Source organism: Mesocricetus auratus, unplaced genomic scaffold (genome assembly GCF_017639785.1).
Source record: "Mesocricetus auratus isolate SY011 unplaced genomic scaffold, BCM_Maur_2.0 Super-Scaffold_4256, whole genome shotgun sequence".
NCBI classification, from domain to species: domain Eukaryota; kingdom Metazoa; phylum Chordata; class Mammalia; order Rodentia; family Cricetidae; genus Mesocricetus; species Mesocricetus auratus.
In genome coordinates this window covers 107,886,941-107,908,342 of record NW_024429182.1, presented here as the reverse complement: position 1 = coordinate 107,908,342, position 21,402 = coordinate 107,886,941, and the positions used below count along the sequence as shown (strand labels likewise).

Sequence of the window (21,402 nt, the reverse complement as noted above, 5' to 3'; positions counted from 1 at the left end):
CACTATTATGTTACATGGATTAAGGGTGCTTGAGAAGCAAGCACACAGCTGCTAGGCGTGTCAAGCAAGCTTTGCTCAGTGAAGGCCGGTTCTGGGGGACGTGGCATGGGTGGTGACCAGTCAGCTGTTCAAGGAGCTACTTTTGGCTTCCTCCTTTCCATGTCAAAGGCCACCATTTTTCTTGGTATCAATCTCCTGCATTGCTTCTCACTTATGCTTTCTTAACCTTTGTGAACTGGGTGTGTTAAGTGTGCTTAGGGGCCTGTACTTCTAGACTAAGTGATTCTCAATAGAATGACTCAATGCCTGTCAATATTTTCTTAGCTAGGAGGGAAAAGCTGAGGGGATGTGAGGCTGGATAGTGCAGTTTCTTAAGTAGGCATGCTGGCAAGGTCTTTTACTGTGTTGCAGCCATGAGACTGGGGGTGTGTAGGAGGTTACCTATAAGTTAAAATGCTTTGAGCGATGGGCAAGTGGTCAGATGTGGGCAGCCTGCTACATTCTTTATGAACTCACTTTTGTTTACAGCTGTAGCACTGGGAAGTTCTGAAAGGTTTGTAAACAGAGGCCACTGTTCCCCGAGGGCAGCAGATGGACATCGGGTCACCAGCAGCTGTAGTCCTGGCCACTGACTTAGCTATGGTGGAGGACCTGCTTCGTTTCGTTTTTAAACTTTGATTTCTAAATGTTTTGGGCTGACGCTTTCTGTAGAACACAGAAATGAAATATGGAAGGGAAAACAGCACCTAGATCACTTGCTGTAAGTGGACCTTCACACATACTCTTAATCCCTGTACGTACATCACCGTGAATCAGTGAGGAACAGATTATGGATTGCCACTGGCCCATGAACTCCGCATTGATAGCATAGCATATCCCTTCCTAAAACCATCAATCGAGAGTCTAATAGGCATCTACTGACCAGGGCCTTTGATGTCTCTGCTATGGCACTTCTTTGGATTGAATAAATTTATGAAGGAATGGACTTTTTAATCTGTCTCTGTGTGTCTGTTCCTTTGATACCACCACTGGAGACATCCTCTGATAGCACATGTTGTTTTTCTCTAGAGTTGCAGAGAGGCTAGCAGAGACATCTAAAATAGCAATACTCACTCATTGTAAACTTCCAGTTCTTTTCCCTTTTCTCCCTTGTCCTCTTCTCTGTCACACACCCCTCAGATGCCTGGCAGTGTCATCTTTTGTCTTGGAAGGATGGAACAGAAATTAGATAATAAAGAATATTTAACTGTTCCCTCAGTACCAAGCCTATATACTTGGAAGTTTCAATCTCCCTTCCCTTTCTTAACAGTTACCTTCCTGAAATGTGGACCCAAATGTATTTGTGCCATCATAGCAGGTAGGCCAGGTGGTCCTCTGCTGCTGTGTAGCACAAATAAGTTCTAGCCAGGCAGGGATCAGATATCTGAAGGGTCCCTGCCCTTGTACTGTGAAAGCTTGATTAGAAAACTTGCCAGGACTGATGGCTTCTTAAAGTTAATGTTATTTTGTTAAAGCATCCTTGTAAACCTCAGAGTCTTTAACCAAACAAGTCAAATTCGTAGGAAGGCCACTGGGGCTACTCAGTGCCTTGATACCATGTAAGAAAGGGGCCTAAAAGTTAAGTGTTATCAATAGAAGTCCGTGACTACCTTCATTATAGCCAGGGAAGTGCTTTGACAAACTCGAGCCACGGGTAAAAGAGTTAGGATGCATAAAGGTGGGGAAGTGATTGAATGAGTTAATTTAAAAAGTAGTTCATAAGATCATGAATTATGAAATAAAGAATAAATGGTGAGGAAAGAGATGGATAAAAAACAAATCATTAAATAAATTAATGAACAATGAAGTAGTTTGGGCTCCAGGGAGAAAGAAAGAAAGAGAGAAAGGAAGAAGGAAAGAAAGAAAAGAAGGAAGGAAGAAGTTAAAACTGTGGTTAATAATGGAATCAATAGCCTCCAGATTCCATCACTTTGTTTTTAAGGCTGTCTTCCTTGAGAAAGGGATGGAGAGAGGATCAAACATGAGATCACTGCGGGTCAGCTTAGACAGACACTGTGGTGCTTGTAAGGACACTGAAATGTCCACAAGTAGATGTGTTGCTTGGATGCATGGGTTCCTGAGCACTGGTGACCAGAAAAAGATGGAGGAGGCTTAGAGTGCTCCCTCCCAATCTGCATAACCCTGAGATTGGAGCACTGAAGATGGAAAACTGGAAGACATGGAGTCAGGAGGGAGGTGGGCTGCTGTCAAGATGTGTTCTGTCCATTAGCTAATACCTCTCTGGAGAACCTTTCCAAAATGAGTTGAGGGGGACTAAACTAAACCCTTCACCATGGTATTTCATTCCCTGATGTTGGCATATTTTCTTCTGAAATGGTAGGGAAATGAGGAGGTTGACCTCCCAGCATCCCTTTTGTTTGGGAAGAATTAGATGCTGTTTCGCGTGTCAACACAGTGAATCAAGATGACACCTCAACGCCAATTTTTCACTAATGCTCACTCTACCAGCAACCTCCCTCTTATCCTCTGTGAAACAAGAACAAATAATTCCCAACTTCATCTTTTGGCTCTGAAATAGTATTGTCTTTTTATACTAACGATCTCTTTCCTGAAAAACTTTTGTTTATATCTATTTATCTATCTTTCTATCAGTATTAGCTATTTGCTAGAACCCCTGGTAATAGGGTCAGTGTAAGATATAAGCTTGCACTTGAATAAAATAGGGATGAGCCCGTCAGTGGGATAATACATTTAAGATTATAACCTCCAGAAGGTTTGGGAGGAAAGCCAGTAATAAGAAAATTTCATTTCTAAGATGTCTGGCCCACAAAATCATTTGTACTGAGCTCTTAAGAGTATATTTAATCTTATCAGATCTTTAGATTTGCTCCAGTCAGTTATAGTAGGAAAAGATCTATAGGCACATCGACGTGCCTCCTGCTTGGATGGGAATATTTGTGCTCAGCAAGTCTGTAGTGTGGACTATTGTAGTATTTCAAGAGTTATGCGTGCTCATAATCATACTGCTGACTTGAAGTGCTTGAAGCATATTTTCTAATTCACTGCCTTGTTTGTTTCTGTGTCATTTCTTCCTCTACTTGTTGAAGCATCATGGAATGGGCTCCCCAAAGCCCATTTGTGCACTAGGGATAAATACTGGTTCCACTGTCAGAGGTCCCATAGATTGCCCAGGCCTCCTAGCTGACCCCACACTGATTTGGTCAGACTGGGGTCCATGAGCTCCCACTTGCTCAGGTTAACTGTTTCTGTGGGTTTCCCCAGCATGGTCTTGACCCCTTTGCTCATCACTCCTCCCTTTCTACAACTAGATTCCAGGAGTTTGGCCCAGTGGTTGGCTGTGGGTCTCTTCATCAGTTCTTTTCATAAGTCATTTAAAAACATTTTTGAGATTATAATAATGTTGCATTTACTTCTCCCTTTCCTCCTTCAAAACCCTGCAGTGTACTTCCCTTTGCTGTCTTTCAAATTCATGGTCTCTTTTTCAATTGTTATTACATATGTGTATGTGTTCCTAAATACATAACTAATTGGTGTACTCTTCCATAATCTTCCCTGGGGAATACTGAATCTCTCTTTCTTTCTTTCTTTCTTTCTTTCTTTCTTTCTTTCTTTCTTTCTTTCTCTCTCTCTCTCTCTCTCTCTCTCTCTCTCTCTCTCTCTCTCTCTCTCTCTGCATTGCTTAATTGCCTATAGTTATTTGTGTGGGATGGGCTTTGTTTGAATGGGCTTTTCCTTGTCCGTGTTGTTATGTCTATTGGTGCTCATTTTGTTCAGCTCATGTTTAGGCGGCAATGTTGGTGGGATTTCTTGGGTGTAGTATCTGACATTTCTAGGAGACAGAATCTCATAGCAAACTCCCTCTCTATCTCTTACAGTCTTTCTCTCCCCTCTTCTACAATGATCCCTGAGTCTTAGGTGTGGGAATTGTGTTGTAGATATAGCAGTTGGGACTGGGCTCCAAGCTTTTGCATTTTGACCTGTTGTGGTTTCCTGTAATGGTAACTGTCTGTTGCAAAGAACTTTGTTTGATGATGGATGAAGAATGCACTTACATCTGGGTATAAGGACAAATATTTAGAGTGTAGTTAGGGATTATGCTAGTTTAATATAGTGGCAGTTGTAGGTTCTCCTCCAAGATCCATGACTTCACTAGCACTGGGTAGTCCCCTACTGGCCTCTTAAAATGACACTGGAGAGAAATTTTCTTTCCAGTTCTGAACTGTTGGCCTTTCACTGTGTGAATGCCAAGTTCTATTGGTGGCCATGCTTCTTTTTGATACTTTGCTGTTTACACAACTTAATTTGACTTTGTGTTGTCTAGTGCAGGAATAGATTTCCTGTAAGGTCCCTTTCAGTCCAAATTGTGGTTCCATTATAAGTTCTTCCTGAGCTTTCCATTTTGTACACCTTCCCTTCCCCTTTTCTGCCTTTGTGCGATCATGCTGTAAATGACACCTCATCTGCTACACTTTACTTTTGGATCAATAAGGAAAGTGATGGAAGAAAGAGCGGCTCTCTTAAGAGCGTAATGGTTTCTGGGGACTAACTATGAAAAAAAATTAGCAGTTCAAGTACAGAAATAAGAAAAGGAAACCATGAAATATCTACCCCTGGAGTTTAGTGACAGTAACCTTGAGCAAGGTTCCATGGCCCCAGGGTGAATTGTTGCCTTTCCTGGGCTTTCTGTTCCTCTGCCATATGGGAAGAAGCCATCACCTTCAGAGGATTTTTTCCAAGCTCTCAACTAAGAGCTGGTGGAGATTAACAGGGAACAGTGGTTCCAGCCAATACTGACTTCATCTTTTACGTCTAAGGCAAGGCTACTGGGGCGAGCCTTCTCGGTAAGTTGGGTTTCCTCCCCTCCTGGGATTCTGTGACCTACTTTTCTTCTTAGTTATAGTCAAGGGAATGACCTTCTTAACTCACCATTCTTTGTGAACTACTGCTCTGCTTTCACCCTGGGGCTGCCCTGCCTCTAGATAGTGCACCATGATTTAGAGAACCCTCTTCCCTTCTTTAAACTAGCTGTAGTCATCTACCCACCTACCACCTTCTCAATGCCCTTGTGGTACTTGTCTATTAGTGTGTTGGATTGGAAGGTCGTAAGGAACTGACTCGGCACATCAGCCTTTGTGTACTGCTATCTGACTTAGTCGTGCTAGCTCTTTTCTAGATCGCTTACTTTTCTGAACCTTTGCTTCCATTATGTCCTATATTTATTAGGGGAAACTCTGCCATGGAATCCAGATTTTGTGACTTTACTTCTTCCATAAAATCCATTGCTCACTTCCTCATTTGTATATCTGATCTTAGATTTAAGTTTGAAATGAATTCATTTCTGCAAGTTTAAATTGTAAGCCTCTTGTGTACCTGTGCCCTAGACATCTTCAAGGGACCTAATAGATACTTTTGTTCTTTCTTGTGCTGCCCTTATATTCTTCGCTCCACCATTGCCTTTGTTTTTGTGCTTTATCATGCCTGGACCACAGCTTGATCTTATAAATTTTTTTCCCCTCTCCTGCCTTAAAAAGCTCTTGACTATGGAGCCATGATTTATACTTCCTAAAAGTGAGGTTTTAGTCTCTGAAAGATTGTTTCTTTTGCAGTTCCAATGTGGTGGATCCAGCTTCCAGTGTGATTGATACGTCCCGGGAAAATACAAAGAATCCAGCTGTGTCTCTGCCCAAGGTAGATCGAACCTAGACGTTTAAAACATTGTTATTGGCAGGAATGCCATTTTCCTCATCATATCAAAGCAAAAACAAATACAGAGAATCTTCTGATTCATTTTGTGTACCATATAATAATTTGGGTAGTTAGTTTAAGAAGTCACACCTGTGGTGGATAGAGTTGATAATGCATTTGTGTTGCTCAAGACCCAGATTTCTTTCTGTCTTGAGAGTTAAAATGTCTAGGGACTGGAGGGATGGCCTCTGGTTAAAAGAGTTTACTGCTCTTGCAGAGGACATGAGTTTTTTAACTACTGGTAACTCCAGCTCCACAGAGATCCAATGCCTTGGGCCTCTGTGGCCACCAGAATGCTCATGTATGCCCAAGTATATATATTAAAGAGCCATGTGGTTGTGGTGGCCCATCGTTTAATTCCAGGCCTTGGGATGTGGGAGGGCAAAGAAATTAGGATCTTTTTGAGTTCCAGGCCAGCTTAGTCTAGACAGCTAGTTCTAGGTCAGCCAGGACTAGGTAATGAGACCCTTTCCCAGAAAGTCAAAAGTAAAAAAACCTATATAGTGCTACCATTCTTAGGCTATTGAAAATGGCTTGTTGGTTCTACCATAGCCCTTATTTTTGGGCATAGCTTCTTGCATCTCTGTTAAAGGTCTATTTCCAGGAGGGAATTACCAATTTATAAAACTACAAACAGTATCATTTGTGGTCAGTCTTGTATTAACACGAAAAGTCAGAGGAGGGCATATTGTAAACCCTAAGCCACTCTACAGACTGTAGAGGAAGCCCCCATCTCAAAACAACAACAAAACCCAGTATGCATGTACTTAGACCTTTGCTGTCATTGGAACTGGCCATAACAGCAACTGCAAAGCACTTCAAAGTGACTGAGGTTATTCCCAACAGCTGTAATCTGGAATAGCAACTAGCATGGTAGGAAAAGCCCTGATGGGAATCTGACCTGATTGAAAAACCTAGGATTGCCTTGCCCAAGGCCAGGTCTTTGCTATCATTCAGGGTCATTCTTACCAATAAAAGGTACCTCTGATCTAATTTCAAAGAACTATTGCAATGTGTATACTTTGTATAATTGTACCTATGTGTTCCTAAGATGTAGAGTAATATTAAGCTAACCAAATTAAACATGCCAGATAATAGCACTTGCTAATGCTGGATTGCTGTTATGACATTTAAACCAAGTTGAATAAACATTATTTTTCCCCAGCAAAGGAAGAATCCATTTAACAACTCAAAGCTGCCAGAAGATCACTCACCACAACAAACCAAAAATGAGCAGTCAAAAACTGGAAAAGCTGGTTTATTTCAGATTTCAAAAGAGGGTAAATATTATTTTTCTGGACTAGCTATTTTTATCCTTGTTATCCAAGCCCTGGGGGAAATGCTCAGAGTTCCTTTCACTAAAATAACTCCCCAGAGAAAGTGAGAAGTCTTGATAGCTTTCTTCTGCTGCTGTGTCCATGGTCTAGTTATTAGGAACTGTAAGTCGTGCATTCCAGCCCTGAGGCTGCCCAATTGTTAGGTGACCTTCATGCTTTGAGTTTCTTCATCAGTGACATGGGAAACTTTTGGACCAAAGGCATGTAGTCTTTCACATAACAGTATTTCTTGCAAGCCTACCATGTGCTGTCACAGTTGTCTGTTTAAAATTAAAAGAGGTTGGAAAGAATTTAAAGTTACTCCATGAAGAAATAATAAGGCTTGCTGCTCAGAAGTATTTGAACAAGTGTGTAGTTTGATTTATTTAAGTTTGTTACTTATGGAATTTTACATGCCAAGAAGAGGAAGTGCTAGATAATTCTACCCCTTCAAATGCAACCATAAGAATATATCACTCACTAAAAGTCAGTCTAGGATGAGAAATAGTTGGACAGTGATTCAGTGCTTTCAATTAGCCTGTCTTAATAAGTTTCTCCTTGGGTACACTTTACAATACACAAATAATATGTAGCCTCTGTCATGATTAACATCTGCCACCAGAGTGATATGTTTCTTTTTTATAACTATAAAATATGATTACTTTTCTGTTGCTGTGAAGAGACACAATGACCAAGGCAACTTATAAAAGAAACTATTTAATTTTGGAGCTTGCTTACAGTTTCAGAGGGTAAGTCCATGATCATCACGGTGGGAAAATGACAGCAGCTTTGGTGCTGGAATAGTAGCTGAGAGATTACATCTTATTGGAAAGTAGAGAGCAGAGAGAGAGAAAGCTAACTGGGAATGGGTGATCTTTTGAAATCTCAAAGCTTACTCCCAGTGACATATCTCCTCCAACAAGGCCACACCTCCTAATCCTTCTCAAACAGTTCCACCGAGTGGGAGTCATACATTCAAACTACCACACAGATGACTACTTTGGTACATCTTTGTCATCCATAGTCAATAGTTTACATTAAGGTTTCCCTCTTGGTGTTCTACATTTCATGGCTTTGGACAAATGTATAATTCCATGTGTTCAGCACTGTAGTGTCATAGACTAGTTATAACTGTAGAAACTGTCTGTGTACCACTGCATGAGCCTATATGTGCTTTCCCTATTAGGTCTGCATTTATGCAACTTCTCTTATTATCTTTAATGCTTCCATAGTGTTCAATGAATACAGACTAAAGCTTTAAAATGTAGAGTTGCTCTCCACTTAATATATCACTTAATATGCTTTGATTTTCAGGTGAATCATCAGAATCAAAAGAAAAGACATATATCCCAGATATTTCAAGTCAAAAGTTTGAGAAGCCAAAGCAACCTGTGTCTCTGGCACCTGAAAATGGGTCTCAAATCAAAGCTCCAATCCCCAAGGCCAGGAAATTGATCTACAAATCAAATGACGTAAAGACAGACGATAACCAGTCTTTTCCTAGCCAAAGGAGGGACTGCCTGAATGCCAGAGGGGCCCCAAGAGGGATCCTAAAGCGCAACTCCAGTTCCAGCAGCACAGATTCAGAAACTCTCCGTTTAAATTACAACTTTGATCCCAAAAGCAAAACTGTATCACCTAGCCTAACCATCCATGAGAGAATTTCTGAGAAGGAACAATCTTTAGAAGATGACTCGTCCGCAAACTCACCAGAGCCATTAAAGCATGTAAGATTCTCTGCGGTGAAGGATAAACTTCCTCAGAGTCCTCGAACTGCCCTTGGTCAGGAAGTAGGAGAATTTACTGTTTTAGAATCTGACAGGTTGCAAAATGGAACAGAAGACGCAGGGGGCATAGACGAGTTTCAGGATCACCAAAAGCCCTCCCACAATAAACCTTTGTCTCTTTACCAGTCAGTGTCAAGCTCGAATGTTTCTGAAATTGAAACACACCAGCCAATGTCTTCTGGGACTGTTCCACATAGTGGGCTCCCTTGTCACTCAGACAGTCTACCCACAAGACCACAGCCTGTTGAGAATTCACTCATCATCAATGAATACCAAGATAAATCACCGTATCTAACAAGATATGAATCAGAATCGTTCAAAAACTCTGCAGGTAAGAGTTGTCATCACAGGTTATAAAAGCTGACTCACCCCATAGCTTGAGACGGCCAGGCCAACTATTCCTGTAAAAGACTAAGGTTTCCTTTAAGCATCCCAGCTACAATTCAAACAGCTGTTGTGGAGCATGGATTTGGTGACTAAAGCATCACTGTTGCCAAAAGAACCAAACTAGTTCAGTGTCTAGCTTATGTTTGAGTTCCCTTACATTTGATCTTAAGGAATGATGATGATGATGATGATGATGATGATGATGATGATGATGATGAAATCAGCCAGGTGGGGTGGTTCAGGCCTTTAGTCCTAGTACTCAGGAGTCTGAGGCAAGGGGATCTCTGTGAGTCTGGGGCCAGCCTGGTCTACATAAAGAGTTCCAAGACAGCTAGAGCCACATAATAGAGACACTCTGTCTCAAAAAGACCAAAACAAACTAATCACTTGTATAAATGACAATGTTTTGAGTTAAATAAACGTATGTATAGATGGTAGGAAATAAATTTTAATGTGTTTGTATAGAGTAAATATATCATTATTCACCTAATATAAGGCTGAGAAACCAGACTTTGAATACTTATGAAGGGGGTATTCCTCAAACTACCTTCTCATGTCCCTTCTAGGTGATTACATCATTCCTGGACCTTGAAAAACATAAATTAGAAATAATTTGTGTACTTTCTCCCATCTTAAATAAGTCTTCATCCCATCCTAAGATAATTTTTTAAGTCATAAGATTTTAAAACAGCAATAATCAAGTTTCTAATTATTTTATTTCTCTCTTTGTATTAGGTTAATTCTGAAGTATGTTAGTTTAGTCCTACAGTTCAGTACACTTTAGGAGACAAGGCTCCTTTCTTTTTGTGTGTTTAGATTATTTGACTATAATGGAACTTCTTTTAAAAAAATAACAGGTGCTTCTTCAAGCAATGAGATAATTCAATAGAAATTACTAATGGTAGACCAAACCTTAGCATATAATCATGAGGCATTTACTTAAACCAATGGTTTTCAACCTTCCTAAGGCTTCAACACTTTAATACAAATCCTCACGGTGTGGTGACCCTAACCGTAAAGTTACTTTGTTGATACTTTGTAACTATAATTTTTATGCTGTTATGAATTATAATATAATTGTCTGATATGGAGGATATCTGTTATGCATCTCCCATGGGGGTTGTAACCATAGACTGAGAATCACTGACTTAAATGTTTGTCTTAAGGATGAAAAAATATTGGGAATAATATTTCCTTTTGTTATAATTTATAAGGAGAAAATAATAAGGCTTTCTTTGTTTTCAAATACATCTTCTTCCTTACAGACTATCTTTGTAATTTTGTATTTAGGTATTTGCCCTGACAGATTTTAAAATCATGATTATTTACATTTTTGGAAGAAAATACTGTCAGCAAAGCTCTTTTTGATTGACTAATGGTCCTCTTAGACTCAGAGAGTACTGATATACAAGGGTATGGTCTTTCACTAAGAGCTCTTTTTACTGTTTGATTACCGAAATACCATATACAAGAAGGTACTAGAACATTCAAAGGTGCCTGTAAACATGTGACTCCTAAGGCTTGGCAATGCAACCAATACTCAACTTATTTTCCCAATGAAAACAACGCAAAGGATTCTTCTGAGAGAAGAAAATACTATTTGCAATTTTAAAAAAACTATTCTTAATTCTTATGTAAAAATTTATATGTAAAATACTTAAGAATCACACACAGAAGTCTTAAAATGCTCATCTGTGACATTGCTGTTCTGTAGGGAGAGATCTTACATAACTGTGACTACGTGGTCACAGGTATGTAAGGTCTTTCCCTACAATAGCTGCTCAATGTTAACTTTTGCTGACCTGTAACTTTACAAACAGACTGCCAAAATTTTTAAGCATGAATATAATTCATAAATTGTATTTATAATACCCTGACTTCTATTTTTAAGATTTACTTTCAATTTTTATGTATATGAGTATTTTGCCTGTTTCTATGCCTGTGTACTAGGCTGTGCAGGCCAAAGACGGCGGTAAATCCCGGAACTGGAGTTACAGATGGCTTTCAGCCACTATGTGGGTGCTGTGAATGGAACACCTATGTTCTCTGGAAGAATAACCAATGCCATCTCTAACCTCTACACCCAAGACATTTTTGTTTGTTTTTTTAGCAAGAGTTTATCACCAACATTTCCCCCATTGTTAAATAGTCTGTTAACAGACACATAATTTTTAAGACCATCACAATTATTGACAAATATTTAATGACACAATGTGTACTTAAGTAAGGAAGCTGATGCCTACTAAGTATCAGTATTATTCAAATCTTTTACGTTTTCACATTTAGTCAGAGTTGATTAAAATGAAGAATTTTATAAACTGATATGGTTTTATTGGGTCTGAAAATGTGGCTAACTTTTTTTTGTATTAGGAACACCCCTCTCCACGAACTATGTAGCTTAGCATTTTAAAACAAGTATCAGAGCATCTGAGTCTTCACTACTATCTTAAATAAATGCTAATGACTCCTTATATGTCTGTGTTTCTATAGATGGACATACTGTATACTGTGTGACTCAGGCTCATAGAGAATGCAAACACACTTCTTTAGACCCCTAGCTGTAGTTAACAAAAGGAACCAGTTCAATTGACTTGGCTTACAGAAGTAACTTCTGACTTACAAATAGCAGAAAAAAATGGGACATAATGGGAGAGGCTGTTCTTATTAGAGTTCTGAATCTCCAGCAGACAGAGTAATCACAAGGAGGGCTGTTTGCCACGATCTTGAGCCCTGGTTTCCAAGATTCTGATTTAATACATCAGGAGTCAGGCCCAGGAATGTGAATCTTCTCTTTGTCTTACCCAAGTGTTCTGGAAAGAATTCATTGTTTAGTCTTACTTGAAAGTTGTTTTTCTAACTCTTGAAATGCGTTTGAGCTCCTCAAAGTCACCTCTGCAGTTAATGACAATCTCCTACAGGATGAATAAAGCCATAAAGCCAATATGGCGTACCTTTCTGGATTTTCAGTTCTATGCAAATACTTGGAAGTTGGAGGTTACTCCTTAAAATGTGATGTGGAGTGGAATGAAAAACTCACATGATTTTAAAAACATAATCCTTGGACCCCAAAGACATTTCCCAAGTACTTCACACTGCTTTGAGAGGTCTACATCTGCCTTCCTTTCCCATTTCACACCTCTTTCAACAGAATAATCAGTTAAACTATCTTATACCAAACTCCCTGAAAGACAGTGGTATGAGTAGCTGATATTGTGGAAAGTGCCCATTTTCAACGAGAGTATAAATGATCGAATAATGGTCTTGTAAGCATTATCTTATTTAGAAAAGTGTTTCTATGTTGCAGATGAACTGACCCCTTGTGTCAAACCAGAGCCATCTCAGACATCAGATCACAGTTTTAGAGATCATCAGCAAGGTAAGCCCCTTCTCATGGCTCTCAATGCTCAGACATCCTGGCCCTCAGGTCCATGTGCTACTGAGACAAGGAAGACAACTGATGATTCCATATCTAAAGTTCTAGACTGGTTTAACCGAAGTTCTCATACAGAGGACAGTATGTCATCCCTCCAACATCTCCAGGGGACAGATCTCAGGCAGCAAACAGACTCAAAACCACAGACTACTACCACCTTGATGTCAGACAACACCTGTCTAAAAGAAGATGACCCAAAGGTCCTACCATCCTCTAAAATTAAGTTGAAGCCTGTGAGTTCTGATTCGACATTCCGACAAGAGGGAGATGTGCGGCTTTCTGAAACTTGCCAAGAGGGTGACGTCCTTCTCAAATATAACTCTGCAAATTTGTCCCAACAAGGCATCCCAAAGGAGGGTCCAGACACTCTGCAACCATTTGAAAGCTACAGAATCCCAAGTCAAATGCTTGCAAGTATGGATTGTAGCCAAGGTTTGGAGAGTGCAGGAGAAGGATGTGGGACGATTACTCCAAATGGTAGTGACCTCCTCAGTTCTCTGAAAAGATCTGAAGCAGAACCCCAAGTTCCATGGAACTCTAAGCATACTGGCAGCTTAGGTAAAGAAGAACCCAAGTTTCATGTGCCCCAGAAAAGTAAAGGGAACACACACGTGAATGTTGACTCTTCAGTAATTGTTCTAGAATATAATTTGAAAGGTAATGTGGAGGGAAAGATCAAAACCAAAAACACTTCCATCCCCAAACCATCTCTAGAGCCAGAGAACAGCAAGTTGCCACTGGGTACTGCTGACAGTGGATCTTTTTGGAAGAAGCCTGAGGGCCAAGAAGAAACCGGTAAGGGTCCCAAAAGCCAAGTGGTGAGAGAGAAATACAAGAGAGTGAGTGACAGAATATCCTTTTGGGAAGGAGAAAAGGCTGGTGCTAAGATAAAGGCAAAAGAACTCACATCTTCTTGCAGCCAGGAGCCATCTTCTGCTAAAGCATACAAATCTGTGAAGTCACAGATCATGTTCACGGGAAGTTTAACTCCAGGCCAGAGTGACTATGGTCAAGTCACTGCTAAACGAGTGGTCCTTGATGAGGATGACCAAACACCCCATCTCTCCAGTTTTTATTCCTCAAATGAACATAAAACAACCAGACCCCCAATATCAGGTCCATTCAAAAACCATTCGTCAGCTGACCAATCAGATAAAGTGTCTCCACTTCAAACTACTGACCACAAAATACACCCTTCTTTGGAGAAAGACAGACTTGTAATTGATGAATCAAATGCCAACTTTAAAGTTCTGTCCCTAAGAGAAAGAATGGATGAATCCAGTACCGAACAAGTCTATAATCATTCTCAGTTTGAGAGTTTGAGAAAGTTTTGGGGCCTGGGAGCTAATCTTAACCATAAAGATAAAGATGAGAATAATACTGCAACAAACAAACAGAAGTCTGTGCCATTTAATAGTCAGAAATCCAAGGAGTTTGACAGCATGAAATCAAGAGAAAATTCCCATGAAGTAGAGGAAGGGAGGCACTTAAGGCAGGGACATGTTATGGCAGCCAAAGAGATGGAGAAATTAAATTCAAAGTGCACACTCCAAGTACCACCAGATGAGACCATATTTCCACAAAACCCACCAAGAAAGTCCACTTATCATTTGATACAAAATGAGTCATCAAAGGAAAATGTAGGAAAAGATATGGGATGTTTTGTTGCTCCAGTGATTAAAGAGAAAAAGGATTACCCAGATCAAGAAATTCAAGAATCCATAGTGAAAACAAGCATTTTGCCTAAAGTCTCTAAAGACGCATTCAATGACAGGTTACAGAAGTTGCTGGCAGAAGACACGTTACCAGCAATCCAGGATTCTGGCAAGAAAATTCATGAACAGCAACCACTCCAAGTAGGTATTTCTGAAAATAGGACATGGTCTCCAAAGAAAAGTGATACTGAGGATGAGGAAGATGTTACAGAACCCAAGAAGATTCCCAATGAACATCTAGATGACGTAGCAGCACTTCCCCAGGTTCAACAGAACTCTAGTATACATGAACTCCTGAAGGAGGCAACCGAAACTTCATCCACTCCCTTCCAACCCCCACTGGAACCTGTAACTGCTAAACCCTACTCTCCATCTAAAGATGGCAGGTTGTTTGAAAAGTGGATCAAGCAGAAGCACAGTCCTTCAGCAGATCAGAGAGAGATAACAGCTCCCATTCCACAGGGTGCTGAGACTTCAGAAGATACAGCTCTCACCCAGAAGGCTGAACACAGAAGGTGTTTTAACATGGAAGGTCGGCCTCAGGCAGTTACAGAAAGGTCTCCTCCATTGGCTCAGCCTTCCCATTCTTTTGAGGGAGCTTCCAGTCCTCCAGCAGATATGACTGTGTCTCGGGAAACTCATTTCAGAGCCCAGGATGACACGTTGTCTTCTCAGAGGGAGATTTCAGAGGCTATAGAGAAAGTTGTCCTTTCCTCCAAATCAGCAGTGACTGACATAAATGCTGTTTTACAGAGGCTACTTAGAGAAGAAGCTGGAGAAGTGAAAGCCAAACTTCCTGAGAGTGTGCAAACAGGTAGACCCTCAGGTCCTCAGAGAGTGAGCCCTGCTACAGATTCTGCTGGTCCCAATAAGAAAGACTCCCATTCCTTTTGCACAGTACCCGATTCAGCTCATGAAGGTCAACCTTACGTATCTGCTGGATTGTCACCATCAGAACATCCCATTAGGTCACCTGTTTCAACTATAACTCAGAGTGGCCAAGAACTGCTTCAGGAAGCAGCAGAGACAGTGAGGGAAACAGTTACTCCACCCAAGTTAGAGTGTCTTGAATTTAGGGCTGGCTTGGAAAAACTGCATAAGGAGACACTAGAAACTTCCCCATCAAAAGATGAGGATACAGAAACTATTTGTCCATCAGCTATAACAGTTGGTTGTGAGGTGTCCCAGCAACTTACTTCTGAACTTTACCCTAAAGAAATACAAGAAACTGTAGAGAAGGCTGAGGCTCCATCAGTAACTGAGAGTACCTTTGATACTGGTTTTGAGAAACTTCTTAAAGAGATGTCTGAAGGACCTTGTCAGCTCCAGCTGTCATCTAAAGAAGACACTAGGAAACAACAGACTTCACAGGCAGAGCAAGCCAGGTTCTTGGGGGAAATACCCCACCTTTATCTGGATGCCTCAGGAACCTCTAAAATAAAGGCTAAGTGTAATGGTTTGAAATCTCAAGTCAACCAGTGTGATAAACTAGTAGGAAGAGATGAAGCTGTGACTGGTCCATCAATAGATGTTCAGGGTTACACAAGTGAGCTTGGGGCCCCTGAAAGTTCACAACTTTATGAAGACTGTAGAACGGGAATCGTTGAAACTGTACAATCTGTAGAGGACAGAGGTAGAGACAGAGCTGTTGCAGGAGGAACATGGGCTCCCCAGGAACCTGGCTTTGAAGAAGCTCCTAAAGAAGTTAGTGTGTCCAGAAATAAGCAATCCACTGCTCTCCTGGAAACAATAGGAAAACCTACAAAAATTAGTAGAGTTGAATCAGTACTAGCAACACCATGTAAGGGACAAGAGAAAGAGCAAAGACTAGAAGAAGCAAGCTCTGAATCTGAGTTTTCAGATGGGAACAGCAGTTCCAATGGGGAGAGCTGGAGAAATACCTCCAGTGAGTGTTTTGGAATTTTTACTCCATAATGAGTCTGCTTTATGGGATATGTGTGTAAAGGATGACTTTTTTAAAGATTGGGGTCAATTTGGTATTCTCCCATAAGGATATTCTTTTTTATTTGATTGATTTTTTTAAGTTCTCTTAAACCTTTCTTATCTAGAAAAAGCCATTTCTTCTATAGTCTTTATTTGGATAATTTGTATAATAGCAGCTTTCTTACAAGGCTGTGTTTCAGAATCTAGAAAGCTTTTAGATTTCAACAGTATTTTTAAATAGCTTTTTAGGGGATTAACACCAGTTGTTTTCTTGGAAATAACTAGAATTTCTTAGCTGATACTCCTCACTGAAGTCTCTAGTAAGAGTCACTAGGAAAGCACCAAGGATGGACACAAACTCACCATTTAGGACCAGTGCCTTAGCATGGGTGCATCTAACATTGAGGACCAAAATACAAGACAGCAACTTCCCTTCCCTCGGATAACTTTGTGCTATGGGACCCCCACCCCACATTTCTTCCCTCTCTCTTTCTATTTATCTGCAGAATCATCTTCCCCCTCTCAAATATATTTTCTGTTCTGTAAAGAGAAACTTTTTCCTTGAGAGAATCCTTCCCGCCAGCCTGGTTCTAGAGCCGCATCAGTCCCAAATAAACACACAGGAGGCTATATTAATTATGAAGCTGTTGGCCTTGCTTGTTTCTTACTGGCTAGCTCTGACTTAAGTAAGTACCCAATAATTGTTAATCTAAGTATTTCTCTTAACGGAGAATAGTTCTGGGCTTCCTACCCCATGGCATTACATCTTGACCCCTTGTGTTTCTCCTTCCCAGAGTTCTCCTGGACTCCTAGTCCCACCTATCTTGGTTCCCTATTGGCCCAACAGTGCTTTATTGACATATACATAGGACTTCCCCCATCACTGTTCTATGAACTTACCTGATCCCACCTAAGGGCATTGCCTGGCCCTGCTGCCTTGGTTAAATTGTTAAGGCTCTTACTCAATGGCTACATTCATCCGAGCGCACCAAGGGTTCTGCTTTTAGCCAGGGCATAAAACACTGGGCTTGTCTTGGTTTGATGTTGATCAACTCTTGGACATTTTGGCAGAAAAACCTCAGAGCAAAGTGAAATGCAAAGTTACCTGATTAGAGCAAAGAGGCTGCGGAGGACACTCTCTGGCTGGAGCATTTTAATCAAAGCTGCTTAACCAGAGTTGATCATCTTCTTTTGGGTTTTACAGTGTCAGTAGAAGTAGGTGAACTTTACTAAGTGGTTGGCTGGTGAGATATGAGTTCTTTGGCAAGTAGCAATGGCATCTTTTCTTGACCACTGGCCTAAGGATCCATATGGAATTCCAATCAATCAAGCTTAAGCTCTTTTAACAAATGTTGTCAATCAAAAAAGTAAACAAGAAAAACGAAACATTTTCTTAAACAATTCATACACAAGGATAAAACCATCCCAATAACTCAGTTGAGGTATTCCCTTACTGAACTGTGCTTTGAGTTAGTAGGGTAAACTGGCCTGTAGTGGATTTGTGAATTTGCACTTAGTATAGAAACTTTTATGTAATGTATGTAACCATTCTTGCAGTACACTAGCATCTTACTAACTGAACAACAATCACCTATCTGAGTAAGAAACAGTATTGATCACAGACAGAATCCAAGAGGATATTTTTAAAATTATGAGTCACTTATGGCTTTTATAGCTTTTAAAACTAACAGGCAGGAAATAATGGAATGCATTGGGGAAGAAACGTACTTAAGGGTATCGTAGATTTGATGACTGCACTTGTGACTATGATCTTAACCAACTTACTACTTTAATGTGTTCCTGGAAGTGACCGGGACACTGTTCCGTGGTCAAATACTTTTGGGAATACTGGGTAATTGTGTACTCTGAACAAAAAGCATCCTGAATTTAATTTGTCTTAGAACCCACTTGCTGAAGGATGAATATTAGGTACATTGGGCAGATCTGGAATGCATTTCAGAAAATTAGTTCCTAGAGAAGTGGCTCATTAATTGATTGATTAATTAGATACTTTGCTGATTCAGCTCATATTTTAGAATCTGTACGATTGTATTTTTCTAGTCATGAAACTATTCAGAACTTATACATGATGAAGTCTTAATTTGTAAACTTAGATGTATTTAAGGACTGTTCTTATTGCATGATCCCTTCTTTATTTTTATCTTAGTTATAAATGTATATATAATAATACATAAATATGATACATAATGCATTACATATACTAGTTATAAAGAGTCTTTATATATAATGAAAACATAATGCTTATAGATCCAAAGGAATTAGTAAAATGATGAAATCCCTACCCCAATGCTTTAGTTAACTAAAAAGTTGATTATTATTTTGTTAGTAATTTCCTGAATCTTGAAATCTAGAAAGCCTACTCCTGTTGGTCTGGAGAACTCATCCATCTGAGTGCTCAACCATACCCAGATGTTAAACATTTGACTCCTGCCTTCTGTGGTTTTCTGCTAATGTTTTTTTTTAATGGCCCCAAATCCTTTCATGTCTGTCTCCAAAAACTAGAATGTTAAATGTGAAGCGTCAAACTGTGACCCAATAAACTATGTGCCTAAAATAGAGGTGTGAATAACTCAGCACTTTTGTATTAATGTGGTAACCTCAGTTCTGTTTGTTTATGCTCTCAAATAATCAGGCAAAGTATTTTTGAGGAGCATATTGGTAGCAGAGACATTTTAATTTCTTTTGTGAAGTAGGGGAGCCTCAATGTATAATTTCTTTTTTTCAACCTACGGTTTCAATGTCCTCTGGTGACAGAAGGAAGGGTTTTTGCTTCCATAGTGTGCAGCATTCATCGGTTTTGTCTCGTAACAGGTTCAGAAGAAGAACACAGCCCTGTTTTGAAAACTTTGGAAAGGAGTGCTGCTAGGAAAATGCCTTCCAAAAGTCTAGAAGACATTTCATCAGACTCATCATGTGAGAATAAAGCTTGCCCCACTGTCCATGTCCCAGCTAGGCTCAAACATGCTCGTGTGCTCTTCTGTGGCCTCACTGCATGCTGGCATGCACCGAAGCCCCCAGGACAGGTGTCACTACCCAGTGCAGGTGTCACCAGATGAGACTAGACTATGCTTTCCCAAGTGTGCTCAAGCGGCTTGCCCTTAAGTGTCGGAAACTTTGCTTTTAAAAATAACTCATGATATTTAACTATGAGAAAACTAGATTTCTTTGGATTGTTACATCCCAATTTGAGTGTTTAAAAATGCACAGGGCTGGGGAGATAGATGGCTTAGTCGATAAGGTACTTGAGACACAAGCATGAGTGCTATGGTTCATATTTCCAGGACTCACATAAAAGCAGGGTAGGAATGGCAACATGTCTGTAATCCCAGCAATGGACAGGGAGAGGCAAAGAATCCCTAGGGCTAAATCCCTAGCTAAATTAGCCAAATCAGTAGGCTCCCGGTTCAGTGAAAGACTGTGCCTCAGTACATAAAGACTGATCGAGGAAGACACCCATCTCAATCTCTGGCCTCTACAAGCATGTGTACCCCTTAGGTACAAACCTACACACATATGCATATGTGAATATGCACACACAATTTATAATAAAAATATAAGTCAAGTCAGTTTTAAAGAATTGTGGCAGCTAATAATTTTAGTAAACTTGCGCTAGTAGTTAGCAAGTTGTCTAAGAATTTCTCACAAGCACCTGCCCATGAGAGGCGACTTGTTACCTCCATATTATAACTGAGGAAAATGGAGTTTAAAGGTTAAATGCCTTGCTTAGTATTACATAGTAGACCTGAGGCTCAAAATAGACTACTGTCAACAGTATTTACAAAGTGACCATATTGCATATGATGGTGTTGGGTGCCTAATAAATTTTCCCATGATGTGAATTTGAATTAATCCTTGACTTCAAGAGCTTTTCTTTCTCTTTTGTCACTTCTTTTCTGGCCACTCCCTTCTTTTGGCACTGGCCAAAGACTAACATGAAGTGATGCATCAGGCACTGTTTCACAAAGTCTAATGGTAAAGAGGGCAGGTCTTCAGATGTGACAGAATGCACATTGGGACTCATATGCCAGACCACTGGATTTAGAAGTCATGGCCTCTGTAGTTTTGTTCTACTATTTTGAAGCTATGACCTGTCCTGGGGTTGCAGATGGTCATGAGAAATTTTATTAAATAGATGTTAACCACTGCCAAGCTCAGATGATTGCTGACACGTTTTAGGTATTCACAATTTAAGATTTTACACAAAAACCAGGGTTTAAACAGAAAGAAAGGGAAGAGAGCTCCTTCCCCAAAACAATTCATAAAGTTCTGAGATTCCCAGGGCATCCAGGGCATGGCAGACAATATTTCCTATTCAGATTGCAGCTGTAACCCTCCCAAGGATCTTGGAATTTCAGGGTTGGAAGGGACCCTGAAAGGTCACTCATTTCAAACTCTCTCAGTAGCAGAATTCCCTCTAAAGCCTCCTCAACAGGTGGCCAACCCCCATATCTGCCTGAATGCTTCCAATAAAGGCAAGTCTAGTCCTTTGTTGGACAGCTCTGATTGTCCTTCCTTATGCTGGTGATGGGCACCCAGGGAAAAAGAAGAAAAAAGCAACAATTGTCCTGTTTAATAAAAAGCAAAACAAAACAAAAACCCTCTTGTCTGCGAAGTATAGGGTTATTTCCATGGTACAGCTTTAAAGTCCTCAGGAATGTGTAGGGTTAAAAAAAAAAGCCAGCCAGCTGACAGTATTCCTCTTCCAAATACCGATACCCACTCTCACACTAGCCTGCCAAGATTCCACTTAGCAGCTGGTCCCCAGTTCCATCTCTTCAGTTGGCTTCCCAAGCAAGCCTCCCAGAAGCATATGCAAACGATGATGCACATACACAAATATTTGTTAATGACCATAGGTTTGGTAAGGTGTTAGTCATGGCCAGAGTCTTACCCTCTGCAGGATAGAGAGGCGGCTTCAGCCCTGTGCTTTCCCCTGCTGTCAGCGGATTGCTTGCTCTGAGCTAACCCTCTAACCCATGGGAGTCAGTGCATAGTCATTTGCTGATGTGAGCTGCATCGGGCTGAAATGGAAT

General features: G+C 40.4%; 1 protein-coding gene across 20 annotated transcripts in view; it reads left to right on the top strand.

Annotated features, from left to right (window-relative positions):
• The window catches only part of Sytl2 (synaptotagmin like 2), a 103,914-nt gene that overhangs the window by 55,887 nt on the left and 26,625 nt on the right, over positions 1 to 21,402 (top strand). For 13 of the 20 annotated variants that reach the window (XM_021229484.2, XM_040728572.1, XM_013116311.3 and 10 more), the window contains 5 exons: positions 5,628 to 5,709; positions 6,932 to 7,046; positions 8,397 to 9,200; positions 12,561 to 16,310; positions 19,181 to 19,282. In XM_021229484.2, coding sequence (XP_021085143.1) covers positions 5,628 to 5,709; positions 6,932 to 7,046; positions 8,397 to 9,200; positions 12,561 to 16,310; positions 19,181 to 19,282 — 4,853 coding nt within the window. Of the gene's footprint in view, positions 1 to 5,627; positions 5,710 to 6,931; positions 7,047 to 8,396; positions 9,201 to 12,560; positions 16,311 to 19,180; positions 19,283 to 21,090; positions 21,231 to 21,402 lie in introns of those variants that run through there. The other 7 variants (XM_021229487.2, XM_005073926.4, XM_005073924.4 and 4 more) reach the window with 4 other exon arrangements.